This window comes from Andrographis paniculata, unplaced genomic scaffold (assembly GCF_009805555.1).
Source record: "Andrographis paniculata isolate CXL003 unplaced genomic scaffold, ASM980555v1 Contig87END, whole genome shotgun sequence".
NCBI lineage: Eukaryota > Viridiplantae > Streptophyta > Magnoliopsida > Lamiales > Acanthaceae > Andrographis > Andrographis paniculata.
Window position 1 is genome coordinate 2,126,848 of NW_026137625.1, and position 19,067 is coordinate 2,145,914.

At 28.9% G+C, this 19,067-nt stretch overlaps 1 protein-coding gene across 2 annotated transcripts; it reads left to right on the forward strand.

The window, feature by feature from the left end:
* Positions 1-7,568: 7,568 nt before the first annotated feature.
* Positions 7,569-10,572, forward strand: LOC127242743 (vesicle transport v-SNARE 12-like). 2 transcript variants are annotated; one of them, XM_051262423.1, is made up of 6 exons: positions 7,569-7,726; positions 7,868-7,977; positions 8,644-8,702; positions 8,784-8,966; positions 9,945-10,115; positions 10,184-10,572. In XM_051262423.1, the coding sequence occupies exons 2-6, from the start codon at positions 7,881-7,883 to the stop codon at positions 10,334-10,336; spliced, it is 663 nt and encodes a 220-aa protein (XP_051118380.1). In that variant the 5' UTR covers positions 7,569-7,726; positions 7,868-7,880; the 3' UTR covers positions 10,337-10,572. The 2 variants fall into 2 exon arrangements, with proteins under 2 accessions (XP_051118380.1, XP_051118381.1); XM_051262424.1 differs by having other exon boundaries at positions 7,591-7,726; positions 7,836-7,977.
* The last annotated feature ends 8,495 nt before the right edge of the window (positions 10,573-19,067 follow it).

The following is a 19,067-nucleotide window of genomic DNA, read 5'->3' on the forward strand; positions in this document are numbered from 1 at the left end:
TAAATAGACTCATTTGGTTAAGGAACGAGCCCGAGCTTTGTTCGCGAACGTTCGTTTAAAATAATATATTTATTACAAATATTATATATACATATAAAATTAAAATTTAAAAATAAATAAAATATTAATTTAAAGTATATAAATAAAATAATTTTAAATTTTCTTTATAATTTATATATAAATTTAAAAAAATAAGACAAACGAGCTTGAACGAGCTTAATCGAGCCTAAACGAGACGAACACGAACACGAGCTCAAACAATAAAAAATTTTAACGACCGGAGCTCGAACACTATGAACGAGCTCGAAAGCTTAACGAACGAACACGAGCCTAACGAACACTTAAAATTTGGCTCGGCTCGGCTTGACTCGGATGATTAACAGCTCTACTTAAGAGTCATCTTGTGAGTGTTCATCAGACAGTAGATGATACTTTTTGCATGAAGCCGTGAACTTCTTGGGGTGTGTTTGTTTGGGGGATTGGATTGGATTTACACTATTCATCCAATTTCCCCCCTCCCCCAAAACAGCAAATCAAACATCTCTTTTTCATTTTTTATATTATACTAAAAATCAATTTTACATTCAAAACATCACATCAACAACTATTTATATCACATCATACAACTATTCAAATTAAAAATTTTTACTATTCAAATCCCAACTCAAAATCCAAACCCCCAAACAAACACACTCCAATGTTGTTTCTCAATGCTATAAAGCATAGCATATACTTTGTTCATAAAAGACAATGGGTCCTACATTAGGATATAACCTTTCGAAGAGTCATAAGAATCACTTAAACCCATAAAAAATTGACTCAGTTGTTGCCTATGAATATATTCTTCCATTTTATTCTTGTTTTCAGGTATAGGAGCCAAACATCGTACTTCATCCCACACTATTTTGATTTTCCTGAAGTAAGAAGATAAACTCATGTTACCTTGGACTGTGTTTGACACATCTATTTGAAGCTGGTAGATTAAAACACCATTGTATTGTCCATACCTCTCATTTAGAATGTCCTGCAGTTCTCTGCTTGTATCGACATATCCAAAGGCATTAACAAGGTTGAGAAAGATGGTCTTTAAGATCCATTGTAGGATCATATTGTTTGTTCTTTCCTATATGGCAGTAGCAACTACTTCGCCTGGCTTTGGGATGTTTTATGTGACAAATCCAGTTTTGTCTTTGGCAGCCAAGGCTCGCAAAATTCCTCTAATCTAAATTAGATAATTGGAGTCACTCAATTGGATGGTAATCAACATCATCTTGGAATGATATGACGGAGGAAGTTAAGGTGAGAAATAGAGCTCACAACTGGGCATAGCACTGTGGCAGGAAGGTTTGATATAGAGCTGACAATTGGTCGATTCGTGTCGGATTCGCGTCGGGTTGAATACTTTAAATGAGTTAAATCAATCAACCCTAACCCGACCTGTTTATTATCGTGTCAGATTCGTGTTAACCTGTTTATTATCGTGTTGGACAGGCCCGTTTCTGACATATTGAAGGCCTTGGACAAAACTTAAAAAAGAGGCCCTACCATATATTTTTTTTAAAAAAAAATAAAAAATAATTATTTTTAAAAAATTAAAAATATCAATATTTCAGTTTTACAAAATATGCTTAATGCAAAACAAATTAAACATTAAACAATACAACTTAAAAGGGTTTAAGCCAACTATTAATATTTTAGATTATTCCACCACCTTCATACATTTTGCCGCCGCTATGTTATCATATTTTGTACATAAGTATTACATAAAATTACTCCTCCTAGCATTTTTTGATGCAAAATCATTAATAATATTATCAACATCAATGATTTTTAGCATTTTTTTTTTCCAATAGATAGCATAGTTAAACCATTCAATCTTTCTTGTGACATAGATGCCCTCGAATAAGTTTTTAGTAACTTTAATTTAGAAAAATATTTTTCAGCAGATGCTACTGTTACAAGAATTGTTAATAAAATTCGATAAGCAATTGAAACATTTGGATAACAATCAGTAGCTCTAACATATTCAACAATTTAAATAGACGAATTCAAGTTATCCGGTAAAGTGACTTGTAAAACTTTTAATTCAGTAATAAAATCTTCTAAATCAACATCACATAAATCATTATGAGATAAACTATTTGAAAAAACAACACTCCATTTTCTAAGTTCATCATCATTCAAAGATTTAAGCTTTTTAGAAGTAAACAAAAACCTAAAAATACTATTAAATTTACTTAATTGTTCAAATATCTCGTGTAAGGATGTAATAGGCATATAAAAAATAACCAAAAAATAATTAATCTTAAATTTTTCTTCATCAGATTGTATTCCATCTTTATTTTCATTTTCATCAAACTATTTTTTTCTATAAATATGTCTTTTTCTGAAAATTTACATTCAACATCCATATTAAAAGCAACTTTAGTTTTTTTTTATTTTTTTTATTTTTAAACTAGAGTCAAATCCAACATTTCTATAATTTTTAAAATATTTTATAACATCTTCTATTTGTTTGACAGTAGTATCAAAACAAAATGTGTGATACCCGAGTTTCTCACTACTCATTGACCAATATATATTTCATATTTTAGGTGCTGGTAAATTACTTATATGTTAAATTGTTTATAATTTGGTATATGCCTTACCCGTTTATTAATAAGAAAATATTATCATAATTTATATGAGATTCTAGTAGGATACAAATATGTTGGGTAAATTATTTGGATATTAATGGTGTAAAGTAAATATAGATCACTTGAAAATTTATTTTAGTAGTTAAATAAAAAGTAAAATAAATAAAATAATAATTATGAAAATAATAATAATAATAATAATAATAATAATAATAATAATAATAAAATAATAATAATAAAAAGAAAGGCGGTGGGGCGGGGTAATGATCCCCACCCCACCTCAATCAAATCCTTTCCCTTGTGAATTGCACAAGATAAGGAGAAAGGCAGAAGGCCACGCGAAGAAGATGAAAAAAAAAAAAAAATTACGCCGAATTTGTTAAAAGTCTAGTTCATGTATTTTTCTGTGTTCATGAATTATTGCTGTTTTATTAAGTAGATGAAGTTTTGAGTAGAAATAATTATTTAGTAAATTGAGGTAATATTTGTAATTAATTATTTTTAGATACGATACTGGAATCAGGAAAAAGGCTTTAAGAGTTAGGGTTATTGACGTTTTTGGAGAATTTTGGGTAAGTAGAAGTCCATTTGCAACTACAATGCATAAATATATTATTTTGTGAGTTATTTATGTTTGATTGATAATATATGAATATCAGAAAATTGTACTATGTGATTAATATTATGTAATTATATGGTTTGAGCCTGCGAGCTCCGTATATAAATTGGTTTCAGCTTGTGAGCTCTGTATGTGATATGGTTGAGCTTATATTTGATGATGAAGGAGTCTGTGAGCTCCAAAATTGATGTAGTTTGAACCAGTGAGTTCAATAATATATGTATAGTGTGAAATATGTTGCATTGCATTTTCTTTACGCATGCATATCATGCATTGAAATGAAATAAGATGGTTTTACTATATTAGACCGTTTATTATACACCGAGGGCGGGAGAGGCGACCTGGGGAAACCTGGTGTAGGCTACCTAGCATAGGCCACCGTCTATTGTGACTTTACATACAATGCTTAAACAATGCATTCAGAAGAGGCAACCTGGGAAGAAGCGACCCGGGGAAACCTTACGAGGAAACCCGGTGTAGGCTACCTGGTGTAGGCCACCGTTTGATTTGAATATATGGATATTGAGCTCTTCCGGTGTATAACAGTGTGTCTAGGGGCCCTGGAGAATATTTTATAAATAAATTGGTGATTTCAAACGAGAGCATATTCTGCATAGTGAGAATTTTGAGATAAACTTCACATCATGCATAATTTCTACTTACGGAGATTTATAAATCTCACTCAGTTTATGCATTGTAGATAATCCTGATGATATATGACTTGGTGGACAGACTGGAGTAGCCATGGCACTTTTACAGGCATTTTGAGTTACCGTGTACATAAATGACGACCTGCGGGCAAGACCGTGGCTTGTTTTGCTTCCGTTGTGCTATATTACGTATGTTTAGAAGTTGTATGGTATTGTTATAAATAGTATGTCGATTGTGTAGTTTTGATATGGTTTGAGATTCTTTTGATGAATGTTAATAGGTTACTATTGAGTTATGTTATGTTTTGCTGAAAGAAAAAAAAATTTATAGCAGGTGAACATGTTGTTATAGATGTAAGTAATTAAGGATTATAGCATGTTTATCGTTTACGTATATGTAAATTGGTGTTAGTAGTATAGTGTAAGTGTGGTCGTATCAAAATGATTTAGATTGCAATGTTTTATTTACAATATTAATTACAGTTAAATATCATACCAAATTACCACACCAAGTGGAAAATCATAGGACTTGAGAGCATTTAATAAACTTTTAGCTTTGGTTTCTGACTTTGCATCACTACAGGAATTATATAATCCATTAAAGCTAATCGAATTTGAGGAGTTTGAAATTTAATAGCTTTAACACTTTTAATTCTACTTTCCCATTGAGTATTTGACAAGGATTTTAATGTTAAATCATATATATTGTTAAGCAAAAATTTCCATCTTTTTGTAGAACTGGAAAATAGTATATATATGTGTTGTATAACTCCAAAAAATGATATAGCTTTCATACAAGAGTTTGCCGTATGGCAAAGAGTAAGATTTAGACTATGACAAGCACATGACATATACAAAGCCTTATGATCAATATTAAGTAATCGTATTTGACTACCTTGGTGCTTACCTTTCACAGTAAAACCATTATTATAACTTTGGCGTCTAATATTAGCAATATCAAAATCAAGAGATCTAAGCGTATTTACTAATTCATTAAAAAGCTCTAACTCACTTGTATCATCTACTTTTAAGAACTCTAAAAAATATTCTTCAATTTTTCTTATACTATTTGACATATTTACACAATGTATAATCAAAGTCATTTGGTCCTGACGACTCACCTTTGGAGTACAATAAAGAATAATAAAAAAATATTTTGATTCTTTAATAGTTTTTAGAATTGTATTTGTAATACCAATATCCAATAATAAAATTAACTCATTTTGCATTTTAGAACCGAGATAATGATAATGAATGTCTTGATCTTGAATTCATCTAACGTGATCTTGCATTACTAAATCAAATTCAGCAATCATTTCAATCAATTCTAAAAAATTGTCATTGCTATTTTGATAAAGTTTTGCATTTGATCATCGAAAAGCTAAATAATTTTTAGCAAGACATTTGACAACATAAATAATTCTTATCAACACTTGTCTCCAACGTTTTTTTTCTTTCCCAATTTCTTGTTGCAAATCTTTATCAATTGTTTGATTATTTGCAAATATTATTTTAACTTCATTCCAAGTATTCATATTACTAATATGTTCAAAACTATTCTCATGTGTTCTAAGTCTATCCCTATGATGTTTCCAAAGTCATTTAATTTATCACATGCTAAATAATTTTTATTATTATTGGATTTAAATAACTTGCAACAAAAGCAATTTACTTTATCTTCATATTTAGAATAAACTAACAATTTTCGATCTAAAATCTCATCATTTTTTAATTTTCTAGTGTAATAAAAATTTGAAAAATGTCAAGAAATACTATCAAAGGGAAAAATAAAATTTAAGTCTTTTCTCGATCCATTTTCAATTAAAATATTTTTTTATTATCAAGTTTATTCTAATACCTCGAGTCATAAATACATAAACTTTTATCTAAAATATCATCATCAACTATATTTACATCATTATCATGTTCATCCAAATTATTATCATTAAATTCGTCAATATTATTTTTCTTTTCAATATTTAATTCATCATTGGATTTCAACTGATCAACATCATCCGCATTCAAATCATCATTGAACCTATATTTCTAGAAAATTTTTTATCAAGAGATCATTTTTGCGATTCTACCAATTGCTCAATCCGTTTGTTTTTTTTTTTTTCACTATCAGAAAGATATTTTCTTGGCAACATTGCTATAGAAATAAATCAAACAATAACAAAATATATTTAAGGAATTGAAACAAAAGCACCTGTATTTTATTCACAATTGTTTCATTATTCTTGTTCAGTTTTTTGTTTTATCGGTAAAGAATATAAAAGAAAAAAAAAACGCTAATCTATAACACACATAAAAAAAAAATCAATTAAAAAAATTAATTGCAAATATTTTTCAAATAAAAATTGCATCTATTATCTATCTTTATATATATATATATATAATCAAACAATTAAGTTAACTTATAACACTGAAAAAAATCTAAAACTGAACAAATCAATTCAATTAAAATATTGTAAGATTAAGCAAATAAATTTAATTTAAAAAATCCATTGAAATCCTAACTACATGTCGCAATTTTTCAATTGCACAGTTTTGTATTTTTTTTCCAATTTAACTCGAAGAATTTGGATGTGGCCGTGGGAAAAAAATTGCAGAGAAAAAAAAATATTGGTGGAAAAAATTGTAAGAAAAAGAAAATCGTCCGTATAAGTATACATATACAAAATTTAATATTTAACGGTAAATTGAAATGAATCATTACTGAAAGTGGTATAGTCGCATACTCGCATTGCTATTAAAATGACTGGAGACAGCTTGTAGTATATTATTATTACTCTTATGTATATATATAATACCCTTTTATATATATATATAATCTAAGAATTTGAGGCCCCAACCTGGACTGGGCTTGGGCGGTCGGCCTCATGGCCCAGCCCCAAAGACGAGTCTGGTGTCGGATTCGTGTTGATTCGAATACATAATTAATTTAATTTTTTTTATTCAAATTAAATTATATTTTGTCATATTTTGTTTTATGTTGGTTTTTATTGATTTTAACGTAGTATGTACAATGAATTATGTTAAATTATTTAAAATTGAAGTTAGTTTAAATTAATTTATGAGCAAATTTTTAAATTATAATTATTTTAAATAATATAATAAATATATTAATCAATATTAGTATATTATAATCGGGTTTTCATGTCGGGTTCGAGTTGAGAGCCTAAAGCCTAACCCGATCAGTTTATTATCGTGTCGGGTTCATGTCAACCCGTATACATAATCGAATTGAAAATTTTGACTCAAACCCAATTATTTCATATCGAGTTCGTATCAAATTATCGTGTCGGATAAATTTTTGCCAGCTCTATAATATATATATACACGCGTGTATATATATATATATATATATATATAAAGTGCAAGAAATGAGGGATACAAATTAAACATAAATTTGTAAATAATTTGACTGAAACGAATGTATTATCAGTAATGCCCTTACATACATTTTTATACATATTGAGTCGGTCAAACAAAGATGTATATTCATTTTTTTTTTATTTAGCATTCACATTTTAGCGTAGACGTAATATCTATAATAATTTTCCAAATATTAAAAATGATTTATTATTTTATAGCCATATTCCAACTCTTAAGTGTGATTTGATATTAGTTGAAGTTCACGGGCCAAACCGAAAATAAAATAGTTTTTTGGGATCGATGTGGAAAATAAAAAAGCCTCCGCTCTATTGCATTTCCTTGCGTTGAAACTTCAATCGGAAAGCAGGTCGAATATACTTTCTCTCTCTATACCTTGCTTCCTCTGATCCGCGTGAAATCGCTTAATCCAGGTTCTCCTACATGTAAGTACGCATGTCTTTTGGCTTGGTGCAAGTGTTTCTTATGTTTGTCGGCAGTAATCGAAGCTCAATCGAGAGTAAAATTGTCTGTTTTGGTTGTTATTTTACTGAGGTTTATGCATCTGGTTTGTGAATCCAACGCAGCGGGTTGAGGAAGATGAGTCAGGTTTATGAAGGATATGAAAGGCAGTACTGTGAGTTATCGGCGAATTTGTCGAGAAAATGCAATTCTGCTGCTTCTCTTTTGGATGGAGGTACTCACAGCTGAATTTATTTCATCCATTCAGAGCTTAATTTGATACGCGTTGGATTCAATTGCGTGGTGGAATGAACTGATTAGTTCGTTTTTTTTTTTTTTTTTTTTTCCTTTCCTCTGCTAAAAATAGGGATTTGAATCTCCCTAATCATTCGATTCTTCTTGGAAGAAACCCGTTGGAATTTGTTATAAGTTAATTGTTTGTTATTGGTACCGATGACTATAATGGACGAGTTAAGCGTTTAAGTTGCTTTGTCCGGGGGGAAATTTGTTAAAAATCTACGTATTGCCTGTTCAGGAATTGTGCTTCGAATGAAATAGATTTCTTCGCCTAAATCCAACAGTTTTTGTGTTCCTACGCCTCATTACAACATAAATATTTAATTTGTACCTTGATCTAAAAGAGCCATAGTAGATCGAAGTAAATTAAAGCCTTCTGTTAGCAGCAGTCCAAATTTTGTAATTTCTTGTAAAGGATATGTCATATGTGCTATGTTATGGTTTCTTCCAAGTGATATTTAGAAATCTGAAATTTGGCAGCTTTATTTTGTATCGGTAGACATGTTAAAAGATATCTATGGGCCATTTTGTATATACAAATTTCTTGTGTTTAGTCGTATTGTTGTGGTTGGGGCAAATGTTCATACTTTCTTATTGCCTGTAGAGAAAAAGAAACAAGAGGTTTTAGAATTACAAGCAGGACTCGATGAAGCTGATGTTTTGGTAATGCTCGATCCTTCTTCAGGCACTGCACAGATAATTCTAATTTTGCAGCTGAAATGAATGTTTGATTTTATATACCAGATTCGGAAAATGGATCTTGAAGCTAGAAGCTTACAACCTAGCTTGAAAGCTACTTTACTTGCTAAGCTAAGGGAATATAAATCTGATCTTACTAAGTTGAAAAGAGAAGTGAAGAAATTAACTTCCCTTCATTCAAACCACACAACCGAAGACTTAGAATCTGGGACAGGTGGTCTGCATGAGGTATGCTTGGATTAGACGTGACATGTTTCATATGCATAGTAAAGACTTTAATCTGTCTGTGGATAGGAGGATAGAACCATGAATACATGCATGTTCTTTTTCAGCCCTGAAATACGAATGTTCACGCCTGCATATGTCTGCCTGATGAGCATTGTAGCATATATTTAATTGTTTATTGTTATTACACATACATCTATGAATGATGCAAATTATTGGATGCCGATTTACAGCTAAGAGGCATGTTAGAAAGTAAAATTGAAACTTCCATCCGGCGCTGAACTAAAAACTAGATGTTCGTAGTTAAGTGGGGAAGGTGAGTGATGTATTATTCACTTCATTCTTCTAGCTTCTCTAATATACGATCTATATATGCATATGTAGCACTCTTTATGGGGTTTTGGATTTTGAGTTGGGCTTTGAATAATAAAAAAATTGAATTTGAATAGTTGTATGATGTGATATAATGAGGTGTTGATGTGATATTTTGAATGTAAAATTGACTTTTAGTATAATACTCCCTCCGTTCATTTTCTAATGTCCTATTTGATATTTACATGCATTTTTGGGCCATTAGGGTTTTTGTTATAAAATAACAAATTTGTCCTTATTTCGTATATAAAAAAGAAAAGAGTAAATAAAGTAAGGGTAAAATAATAAATTTTGTATATAAAAATAGAAATAGGACAATAATTGTTGGACATTCCGTTTGTGGACGGAGGGAGTACAAAAAATGAAAAATATATATTTGATCTGGAATTCTGAATTTGGCTTAACATATAAAAAGCTACATCTCAAATACAACATCTGTGTTATAGTAGTATTTTTTGTTACCTCCCATTTTTGGGTATCTTAGCACGATACTCAAGTTTCGACCTCGATTTCTTGAATCTCCATTTATCGAACTATATGCACATTGATTCCCAACTTCTCTTTCCGTGGGGTTTCTTAGAATAGTACTCTCCCTAACATTATCGACAGGCTTCTGCCAATCAAAGGGATCGACTGGCCATGTCCACAGAGAGACTGGATCAATCAACTGACAGACTGAGAGAGAGTCGAAGGGCTGCACTAGAGACGGAAGAGCTCGGCGTATCAATCCTCGAAGATTTGCACCAGCAGCGCGAAACTCTCTTACATTCTCACAAGAAGGTATTCATTCAGCCCCGGTATCTTCACTCCCATTGTAACTCATGAAACCATTTTCTTTCTCCTTGCAGCTTTCTGATGTGGACAACGCCATCGACAAAAGTAAAAGGGTACTGACTTCGATGTCGAGAAGGATGAGCAGGAACAAATGGATTGTCGGGTCAGTAATCGCTGCACTTATTGTTGCTATCCTAGTTGTTCTTTACTTCAAAATTTTTCATTGATTTTGGGGCACGGTTTCGTATTTGGCTTGTTATGTGTCTCAGCATTGTGTATTTCTTGCAACGTTTGTGTGTATTTTTACAGCCGGAGTTGCTGCTGAAACCCACAATACTAATATTGTGTTACATACCATTTTTTACCGCCTCGTTTAGATATATTTTGGGTTAGTTTGTAAATAGTAAAAAGTAAATTGAAATTATGTCTGTGATATGATTAAATAGTTTTTCATTTTTCCATTTATTGTGTCCATTTTTTCTCACTTCTTTTGTCATTTTTTTTTTCTCGAAAAAAAAAATTATACTATTTCTGTTCGGCTCTAAGGTCCCATTTACTTTTATTCTTTGTCGTATTATATTAAAATATAGTATAAATACTTTCATAGTGTCTTATAATAATAATAGAATAATATTTTTAATGTTAAATACAATGTATAATGTAAATGTGATTTTTAGAGGCTGAGGTATCATTTTAATCTTATTTTAAAGTTTTTAATTTATAATTTTTTTAACTTTTATTAAATTAACAAGTTATTTAATCTTAATTTATAATTAGTGGAGAGTATTAGATTTGATGTGTCTTATTTGGAAAATAGGTTAGTGGAGAGAGATTTGTAACAGATCAAGCAAGCATAACGTTTATGTTTATATAATTTACTTTTACTTATTTGGCATTACTTATTTTTTTTTAAAATATTATATCAAATATATTTCTTTCGTTACATAATTATGTATCTATTTGTTTTTTACACGGTATTTTAGAAATATTAATATTATATTGGGATATAGTAAGAATAAAGTAGGAATAATTAAAGTAATGTGTGATATAAAGGTAACGGTATTTGTGTAATATATTGGAAGATGCAAGGTATTTGTAATATTAGGTAGATAGTACATTTACTTAAAAAAAAAAAAAATCAAAATGGAAAAATGAATATTGGGACGGAGGGAGTATTTTTTTTCCATAAAATATCAAATCAAATATTTATTTTTTATTATTTTTAAAACTTCTAAAATTTTGAAAATTTATGTCTAAATAATTTAAAATTAATTTTTAATATAATATAAAAAATAATTATTTATTTTTAATATTTTTTACAGAACGGTTAAAACCCTGGACTTGTGTGTTTATGTGTAGGATTTTGGTGAAATAGTTGTTTGATGTGATATAAATATATATTGACATAATATTTTGAATATAAAATTTAAATTTTGTGTAATATAATAAATAAAAAATAAGTTTTTGATTTGATATTTTTTTAAAAAAAAATTTATAATAATAAAATGAAAAGTCAAGTTACACAAGTAAACACACAAGTTTATAACATTTTGGAGACAATCCAGAAAATAAATAAATAAAATCGTTTAGAGATACAAGATAGATAATTTAGGGTAGAAAAACTCAAATTTAGATTTAACTAATTAAATAAATAAATAAACACAAAAAATACTATCACTAATTTTATCCCTATGCGATAGTGGGATCATGTTTGTATTCCCTCCGTCCCAGAACTAGTGTCTTGTTGGGAGTTAGCATCGGAATTAAAGAATAATAGTATTTAATTAAAAATAGGTATAAAATATAATGTAAAAGATTAAAATGTTCTTACTTTGAAGAATTTTAAAAAGTAGGATAAAGTAATTATTAGGAGTAATTTGGAAAATATTATGCATTGTTTGTAATAAAATTATATATTCTCTCTACTTATTAGATAAGTTTACATTTTCTTATTTTTGTTGTCTAACATAAAGCATCTATTTATTTATTTATTTTTATATTTATTTACATCAATATATTCGTATTAATTTTACTCCTTTGTTAAAATAAAATTATCACCAACTATTATTAAAATACAATATTCATTAAACTTCATATAACATAAATATTTACTTCTTTTAAGTAGAAAAAGGAGGAAGTATGATTTTTTTCATAAAATAATTTAAAATAATAATAAAAGTAAATATTTTGATACTATATTCATACATTTTTTTTTGTGTGACTCTTAATTTGAAATATATTATTTTATTTAATAAATTATTACATTAAAATGTTATTTATATTAAAAGTTTAAATTCATATTAAAATCAAGCAAATCCGCTGATACCAATATTACATCTTAATAATATTGAGGCGGTTAAACATTTTTTAGTGAAATGCGTTCGGAATAATATATCGTATTCTCCGTATTACTCAATTCGTCTACTAAAAATAGTCAATTTGGGTCCAGCACGAAGTTTCAGAAAAATGAATAATTTATTGAAAAAATGATAGGTAGTTGAAGATATTTTTGAAAATTTAGTTAGAAATAAAAGTAGACGAAGAGAGAATGTAATAAAGTTAGTGGTATTGATTGGAAATAAGTATTGAACGAAGAATAATAATTAAATGTTGATTTGTTAACTTTGCCAAAATTAGTAAAAAGATAAATTTAGTGGATAGATTAGAAAAGAAAAGGTAGAATAAATTTGGCTGACAAATACAATATATAGGCTTTAAATTTTTATTTTTTATTTTTTTTATATCATAATAGGTTTTAGTTTTTGTTTGTTTGTTTCTTTTATTTGTTTTCTTTTTGTTTAGGTAAATACTTTAAGGGTGTATTCCTTTTGGCGGATTTTCACGAACTTCTACTACTTACCAAAAATATAAAATTAAATATTTATTTTTTATCTTTTATATTATATTAACATTTAATTTTATATTTAAATCATCCCATTAACATCTAATCTATACAACTATTTACGTTCAAAATTTTTAGTCACCAAATCTCAACCCAACATAAGACCATAATATATTGTTATCGGAAGTAATGCAAAAGTTTTAGGGTTTAGGAACAAAGTTTTGTGTAGCTAGAAAATTTTAGAGTTTTAAAACATTTAAAAAAAAAAAAGGAAAATTAATATGTAATATATCTTTTATATAAAAAAATTAATATAATATTTAAATAAAAATTAATTATAGCCGAAAGTTCCAAATATTCCTAAATGAATTATGTAATCAAAGCCAAAACTTCTGTCTAAATTTATCAATATTAAACACTACTATTCAATATTATATTCAATATTATAGAGTAACACTATTTAATAATGCGTTTGTCAACAAAAGTTCTATAAAGTATACTTTATATTGATTTAATAATTTATTTTATCATTTGATATGTAACTATAAAAAATTTAAACTATAATTCAACACACAATAAATATTTTTATGATTAATTATACTTTACTATAATATTTCTTTTGTTGTTCGTTGTTATTTCTAATCCAAAATTAATAATGTTATATTTTCACAAATCAAATCAATATTGAACAAAATTTTAGAGAAAATTTTGATTTATTACACAAGCTAGCAGTTCAAGACCTCTGCCACAAATGACACGCCACAAAAACACAACAATCTTGCTAAATCGAAACCCAACATAAGGAAACATTGCCGAAGTTAAGCCCAAAACCACATCGCAAACAAGTTACACTGCGAACCAACAATAAGGCATAAATCGAGCGAACCAAACCGTAGAACTATTAAGGTTCGAATCACACATCTACAGGGAAGGAGAACCTCCCAACTCGCCGGACAGATTCACCGGAGAAGGCATGAGATGATCAATCGGAATCGCCTAGGGCTTGAGAGAATAGCGAATCGAGTGAAGGGTCTATTGTGTTCTAAATGTTTTTACTCCAACCGGTTCACAAATCCAGCAATATATATATATATATCAATAGACTGGTTCAAAGTTAATGGTTCAGCAATTTGACGGTCTCACAAAGATCAGGTTGGCAGTCAATTCGGGTGGGTCAATTGTGTGTATTGAGCCTCAATATATTATATGCCCAAAATTCATCACAAGTCTCCACATTTTTGGGCATGGAAGATTATTTCTCATTGGATGTCATCACTGTTTGAACCAACATTGCTTTCAATCTTTTATACATGTGGATTTATTAGCATAATTAAAATTCAAAAAATTTATCTACATATGAAAAACAGCAACAATGCAGTATCTAAAAAGTAAAGAAAAACAGTGCATTTTATTTTCAAGAAACGGTGATTAAATTACAGTTTTTACTGTTTAAAAAAAATATTTCTAATCAAAATTATCAATTTGTAAGAGTTTTATAGTTCGAAAAAATATTCTTAAAATGTGTTATGTGATAAGTGCATGTTGAATATAATAATCATTTATTTTTATCAAAAGAAGTCACTTAACACAATGGAAAAACCGCAAACTGCATCACCCAAACATTTATCGGTTAAAGTCATGTTGGCATGCTCGTTAGTCGGATCGCTCACATTATTGCCGTTATTATTGGAGTTAATGTTCTTCTTAGGACAATTCCTAATAAAATGAGAAGTATTACCACAATTAAAACACCGTTTGACATACTTAGAGGAAGTTTGAGATTTATTCTTTGACTTACTTTTAGACTTTTTCTTATGTTGACTATGGTAAGAATTATTTCGTTGCTTATTGTTATTGGAAGAAGAGTCATCATTGCTAGGTTTAAACGGATATATACCCTTAACATGCATAACCTCTTCATGGCTTTGTTAATTAGCTTTATAAAGTTGTAAGTCTATTTTCTTACTTTCTAAATCATATAACCACATCTAGTGTTATAGTGTCCCCCATACTTAATAGCCGATTTCACATCTGAGTAGGAATTAGGGATAGCATTTAATAGAACTATAGAACTATAGTCATTGATATTCTTATCACCAGTTAGTTTGATAACTTTATAAGCTTGGTAGAAACATCGAAGTTTTCATCTATAGATTTTGAAAGATTCAATCTATAACTAAAAAGTTTTGCTAACAAATGAATGCAATTTGGAAGAGAAGTTTCAGTTTACATTTGATTTAGTTATCCCATAAATCTTTGGACGATTCATAAACTCCAATTTTCCTAATTATGTGATCCGCAAGATTCAATATAATGTACGATGAGGCCAATTCATTCAATTCGGTCCTCTTTGCTAGAGGGATACAATTGTATGTTCAACTTCAACATCTTTAATCAATCTTTGCGGAACTAGAACATTATGCATTTTTTGTTTTCAAATAGCAAAATCTATTTTACTATAAAAAAGTTGAATATTTTATTACGCATGACTGACCATTTTTCACAAAAACTGATTTTAAAAAAATTTCCTAAAAAAATCAGATTTTACCAAGAAAAAAAAAATTGTCAATGCAAGTATATAGCCAGATGCTCACCAAACGATCAAATAACCTATTGAACAAACAAATTAATAAACTACTCCAACAGAGAATGAGCATACAACAAGCAGAAATCACTCTCAAACAAATTCCCAACTGAAACAGCAGAAATTCGAGCAAGAATCACAAACAACCACGACACAACCAACAAAAAAAATAGACAAATTAAGCAAAAGCACAAACAGCCACTGCACAACAAAAACAGCAGAAGACTTGAGCAAAAACACAAAATAGCCATTGCTCAAGATTTCAGAATTTAACCGAATATATATTTTACCAACTCCAAACGCCGCAATAGTTCTTTGTCTGTCTTCTATGAATCCTTTCGATGTGTGTCTGTTAGACCTTCTAAACTATGCACTCAATACACAAGTTTGTATAGTTTGAATGAAAATCAACTATACAAAGTGAATATCCTCACAAAAACATGTATTCTCATTTACAGTATTCAAGCAGATTCTAATATTTGATCTAGAACAACCGAAACACACTTTACTCGAACGTTTGTTTTCAAAAATCTTTGAGGATTTTACAAGACAATTGAACAGACTATCGATTTCAAATTTTAAGAAAACAAAGAGCATATGGGTGTCAATCTTTGAAAAAACATAGAACAAACCTCGTTTACAAGATTGAGAACACTGGAACAAATTACGGTTTCAATATTTTAGAAAAAAACAAAGAACAAACCACAATTTCAAAATTATCAAAAAACAGAAAAATAGCTATTGTTATGCTATGATACCACTTGCTATTTCCAATCCAAACTCAACAATGCTATATTCTTACAAACCAAATCAATATCAAATAAAAATTCAAAGAAAATTTCGATTTATTACGAAGGCAAGCAACTTGGACTAAGTTTACCCTGATATGAAACCAACCGACATCACATACATCCAAGACGTCGACAACACTTCTATATAAAATTGTTCAATAATTTTAAGTTGTGATTGAAAAGTTTAGTATAATATTTATATTATGAATAATTCAATATATAAATTTATTAATAAACAGACTTTGGGGAGCATTATTGAGACCTAATCCGATGGTTTGATTTTTGAAGTTTATAATATTCCGAAAAAACTTGAAACCTCACAAAATCCAAATGTCAATTTCAACAATTATTCATTTCTAATATATATATATATATAGAAAATATCACATTAAATACTATTTAAACAAAAATTTAAATTAAATTTTAAATCACAACTAAACAAACCCAAAAAATTCAAAGTTAGAGACGGTTGAAAATAATAGTTGAGTATTTAACTATCTTAATTTTAGTTTATAATTATTTTTAATTAATATACTTTTTAATTACTTTGTAATTGTACTTTATCGAAATTCTCGTATCTAAAGGACAAAATATCTAGGATAAAAGGAACTAAGTATTATACTATATCATATGATATATATATAATTTAATACTAATTTAATTAGATATATATATATATATATATTAAATTTAAGATGAATGAATTTACTAAAAAATAGAAAATGGTATCTTTTATGTGACGAAAAAGAAAAATCGATCATCTGTGTCGCATACGAGGAGAATATATATTTACACTCAGATAATATATACATACGTATACTTTCTTCATTCACAAAAGATCAACAATATAATACATAATATTTTCTTTTGTATTAACGACATCATATTTTGTCATATCTAATAATATAAAAATATAATTCAAATCAAAAACATTAAACTAACACAATCAGTCTCAAATCAATTATATACATAACAAAGCAAAAAAATAAAAAATAAGAGATGTCTTATGATTACCTAGTTTGAGAAATCATGTATGTAATTTCGTTCTATTATTAGTTAATGATAATTGTTATATACACATTCTAATTGTGAAAATAATTCAAACAATTCATAACTATGATATCACTTTTAACTAATGACAAGAGAATGTTAAGCGCAAACTAATCCTAAAAGTATAAAAAAAAATCTAACACAATTTTAAAATAACTGGAGGTTTCGCGCCATTTTGGTAAACCACTCTTAATACTCTTTGCTCCATTTTCGTAGACCACTCTTATACTCTTTTGCTTATTTGCCTAAAAGTAAACAAACTATTTGTTCATTTCCTTCCATTTGATGAGTTTGGAAAAAAATTAGTTTGAATTTGATATGAAAATAATATTTGATGCAATATTTTGTAAGAAAAAAAAATATTTATTTCGAGAAATGCAGAGTCCAAATTGTAAATTTTGAAAAATTTTTACTAAAGAATCAGACCTATTATATAATTTCTGGCCAACTCACACCCCACCACCCAACATAAGTCGTGTTTGTACATATTATATACCATCTAAACTAAACTAATACCGCCACTGTCAAAAAATATTTCTACTCTCTTAGCCGTATATACATATATAAAAGAAAAAAAATAAACAAAAAGGCGCCAATTGACACCCTATTTAAACCATTTGTATCTCTCCTTATCGAGCAATTAGAATCAAATCCTTTCCCTATCCTAAGTCTCCAACAATGTCAAGCTTTGTGTTGTTTAGAGTTGTTTTATCTCAAATTATTTCTCTTACTACTTTCGTCCCAAGAATTGGCATCGCCATCAACAACGAGAAGATAGAGAAAAGAAAATGTACTATGCCCTTCTCGACATTGTCATCGAGCATCATTCCAAAACTAGACACAAATGAGCTCAAAAACACATTCCAAATGTTCGATCGCAACAAAGATGGAATGATCCCCAAATATGAGCTCGAAGCTCTTTGGCGAATATGGGAATTTTCATTTTAGACGAGGAGTTGGATAACATGATGGAAAAGATAGATGGACTCATCTCCATGGACGAGTTCAAAATGCTATTGTTGGATTAAAAATCCAATAGTGAGTTAGTTATATGGACTATCAGCTACATTAACTTTATATTAAGTGATCTATTAATTTATTAAGTTTAATATGTATTTACTAAGTGCAGGTCTCCTATGTGCAGAAACCAATAATTTAATCTCAGTTCTAAACGCCAGTTCTAGACGCAACATTCATTACTTTTCATATCTCATCGTGGTAGTAACGGCAGAAACTTAGCAATTTTCTCAAAAAGGGTTGCGTCATAGGTCTAAAGAATCCAATTCCTGATAAGTTCCAACAACTATACCTATCCATTGTGGAAATAAGCGACAAAAGCAACAAAATGGAGGTGATTGTGAAGGAAGCGTTCGATGTTTTTGATAAGAACCGAGATGGATTCTTCGCCACAGATGAGTTAAAGTTTATGTTGGAGATTCTTGGCCACAGGAATGAGGCCGAGGATTATAAGAAGATGAGATGGGATGGACGATCTTTTCGAGTTCAAGAAAATGCTCAAAAGGATACTTGCATGTGGATTTTATATCGAAGAAAGACTATATAATATGTAATTAATTAAGTATTATTTTCCTATTAATTTAAACTTTTAGGTGAACTTCCTTTCTTGTAACTATCGAAGTTCATTCGATTTTCCTTCCGACCGGATAAGATTATTTGCTCCATAGAGATGT

Coding starts and splice junctions, on each gene's coding strand:
- LOC127242743 (XM_051262423.1), top strand. CDS start 7,881: ATGAGTCAGGTTTATGAAGGATATGAAAGGCAGTACTGTGAGTTATCG. Junction 8,703..8,783: donor TCGATGAAGCTGATGTTTTG/GTAATGCTCGAT, acceptor TTTATATACCAG/ATTCGGAAAATGGATCTTGA. Junction 8,967..9,944: donor GGACAGGTGGTCTGCATGAG/GTATGCTTGGAT, acceptor CATTATCGACAG/GCTTCTGCCAATCAAAGGGA.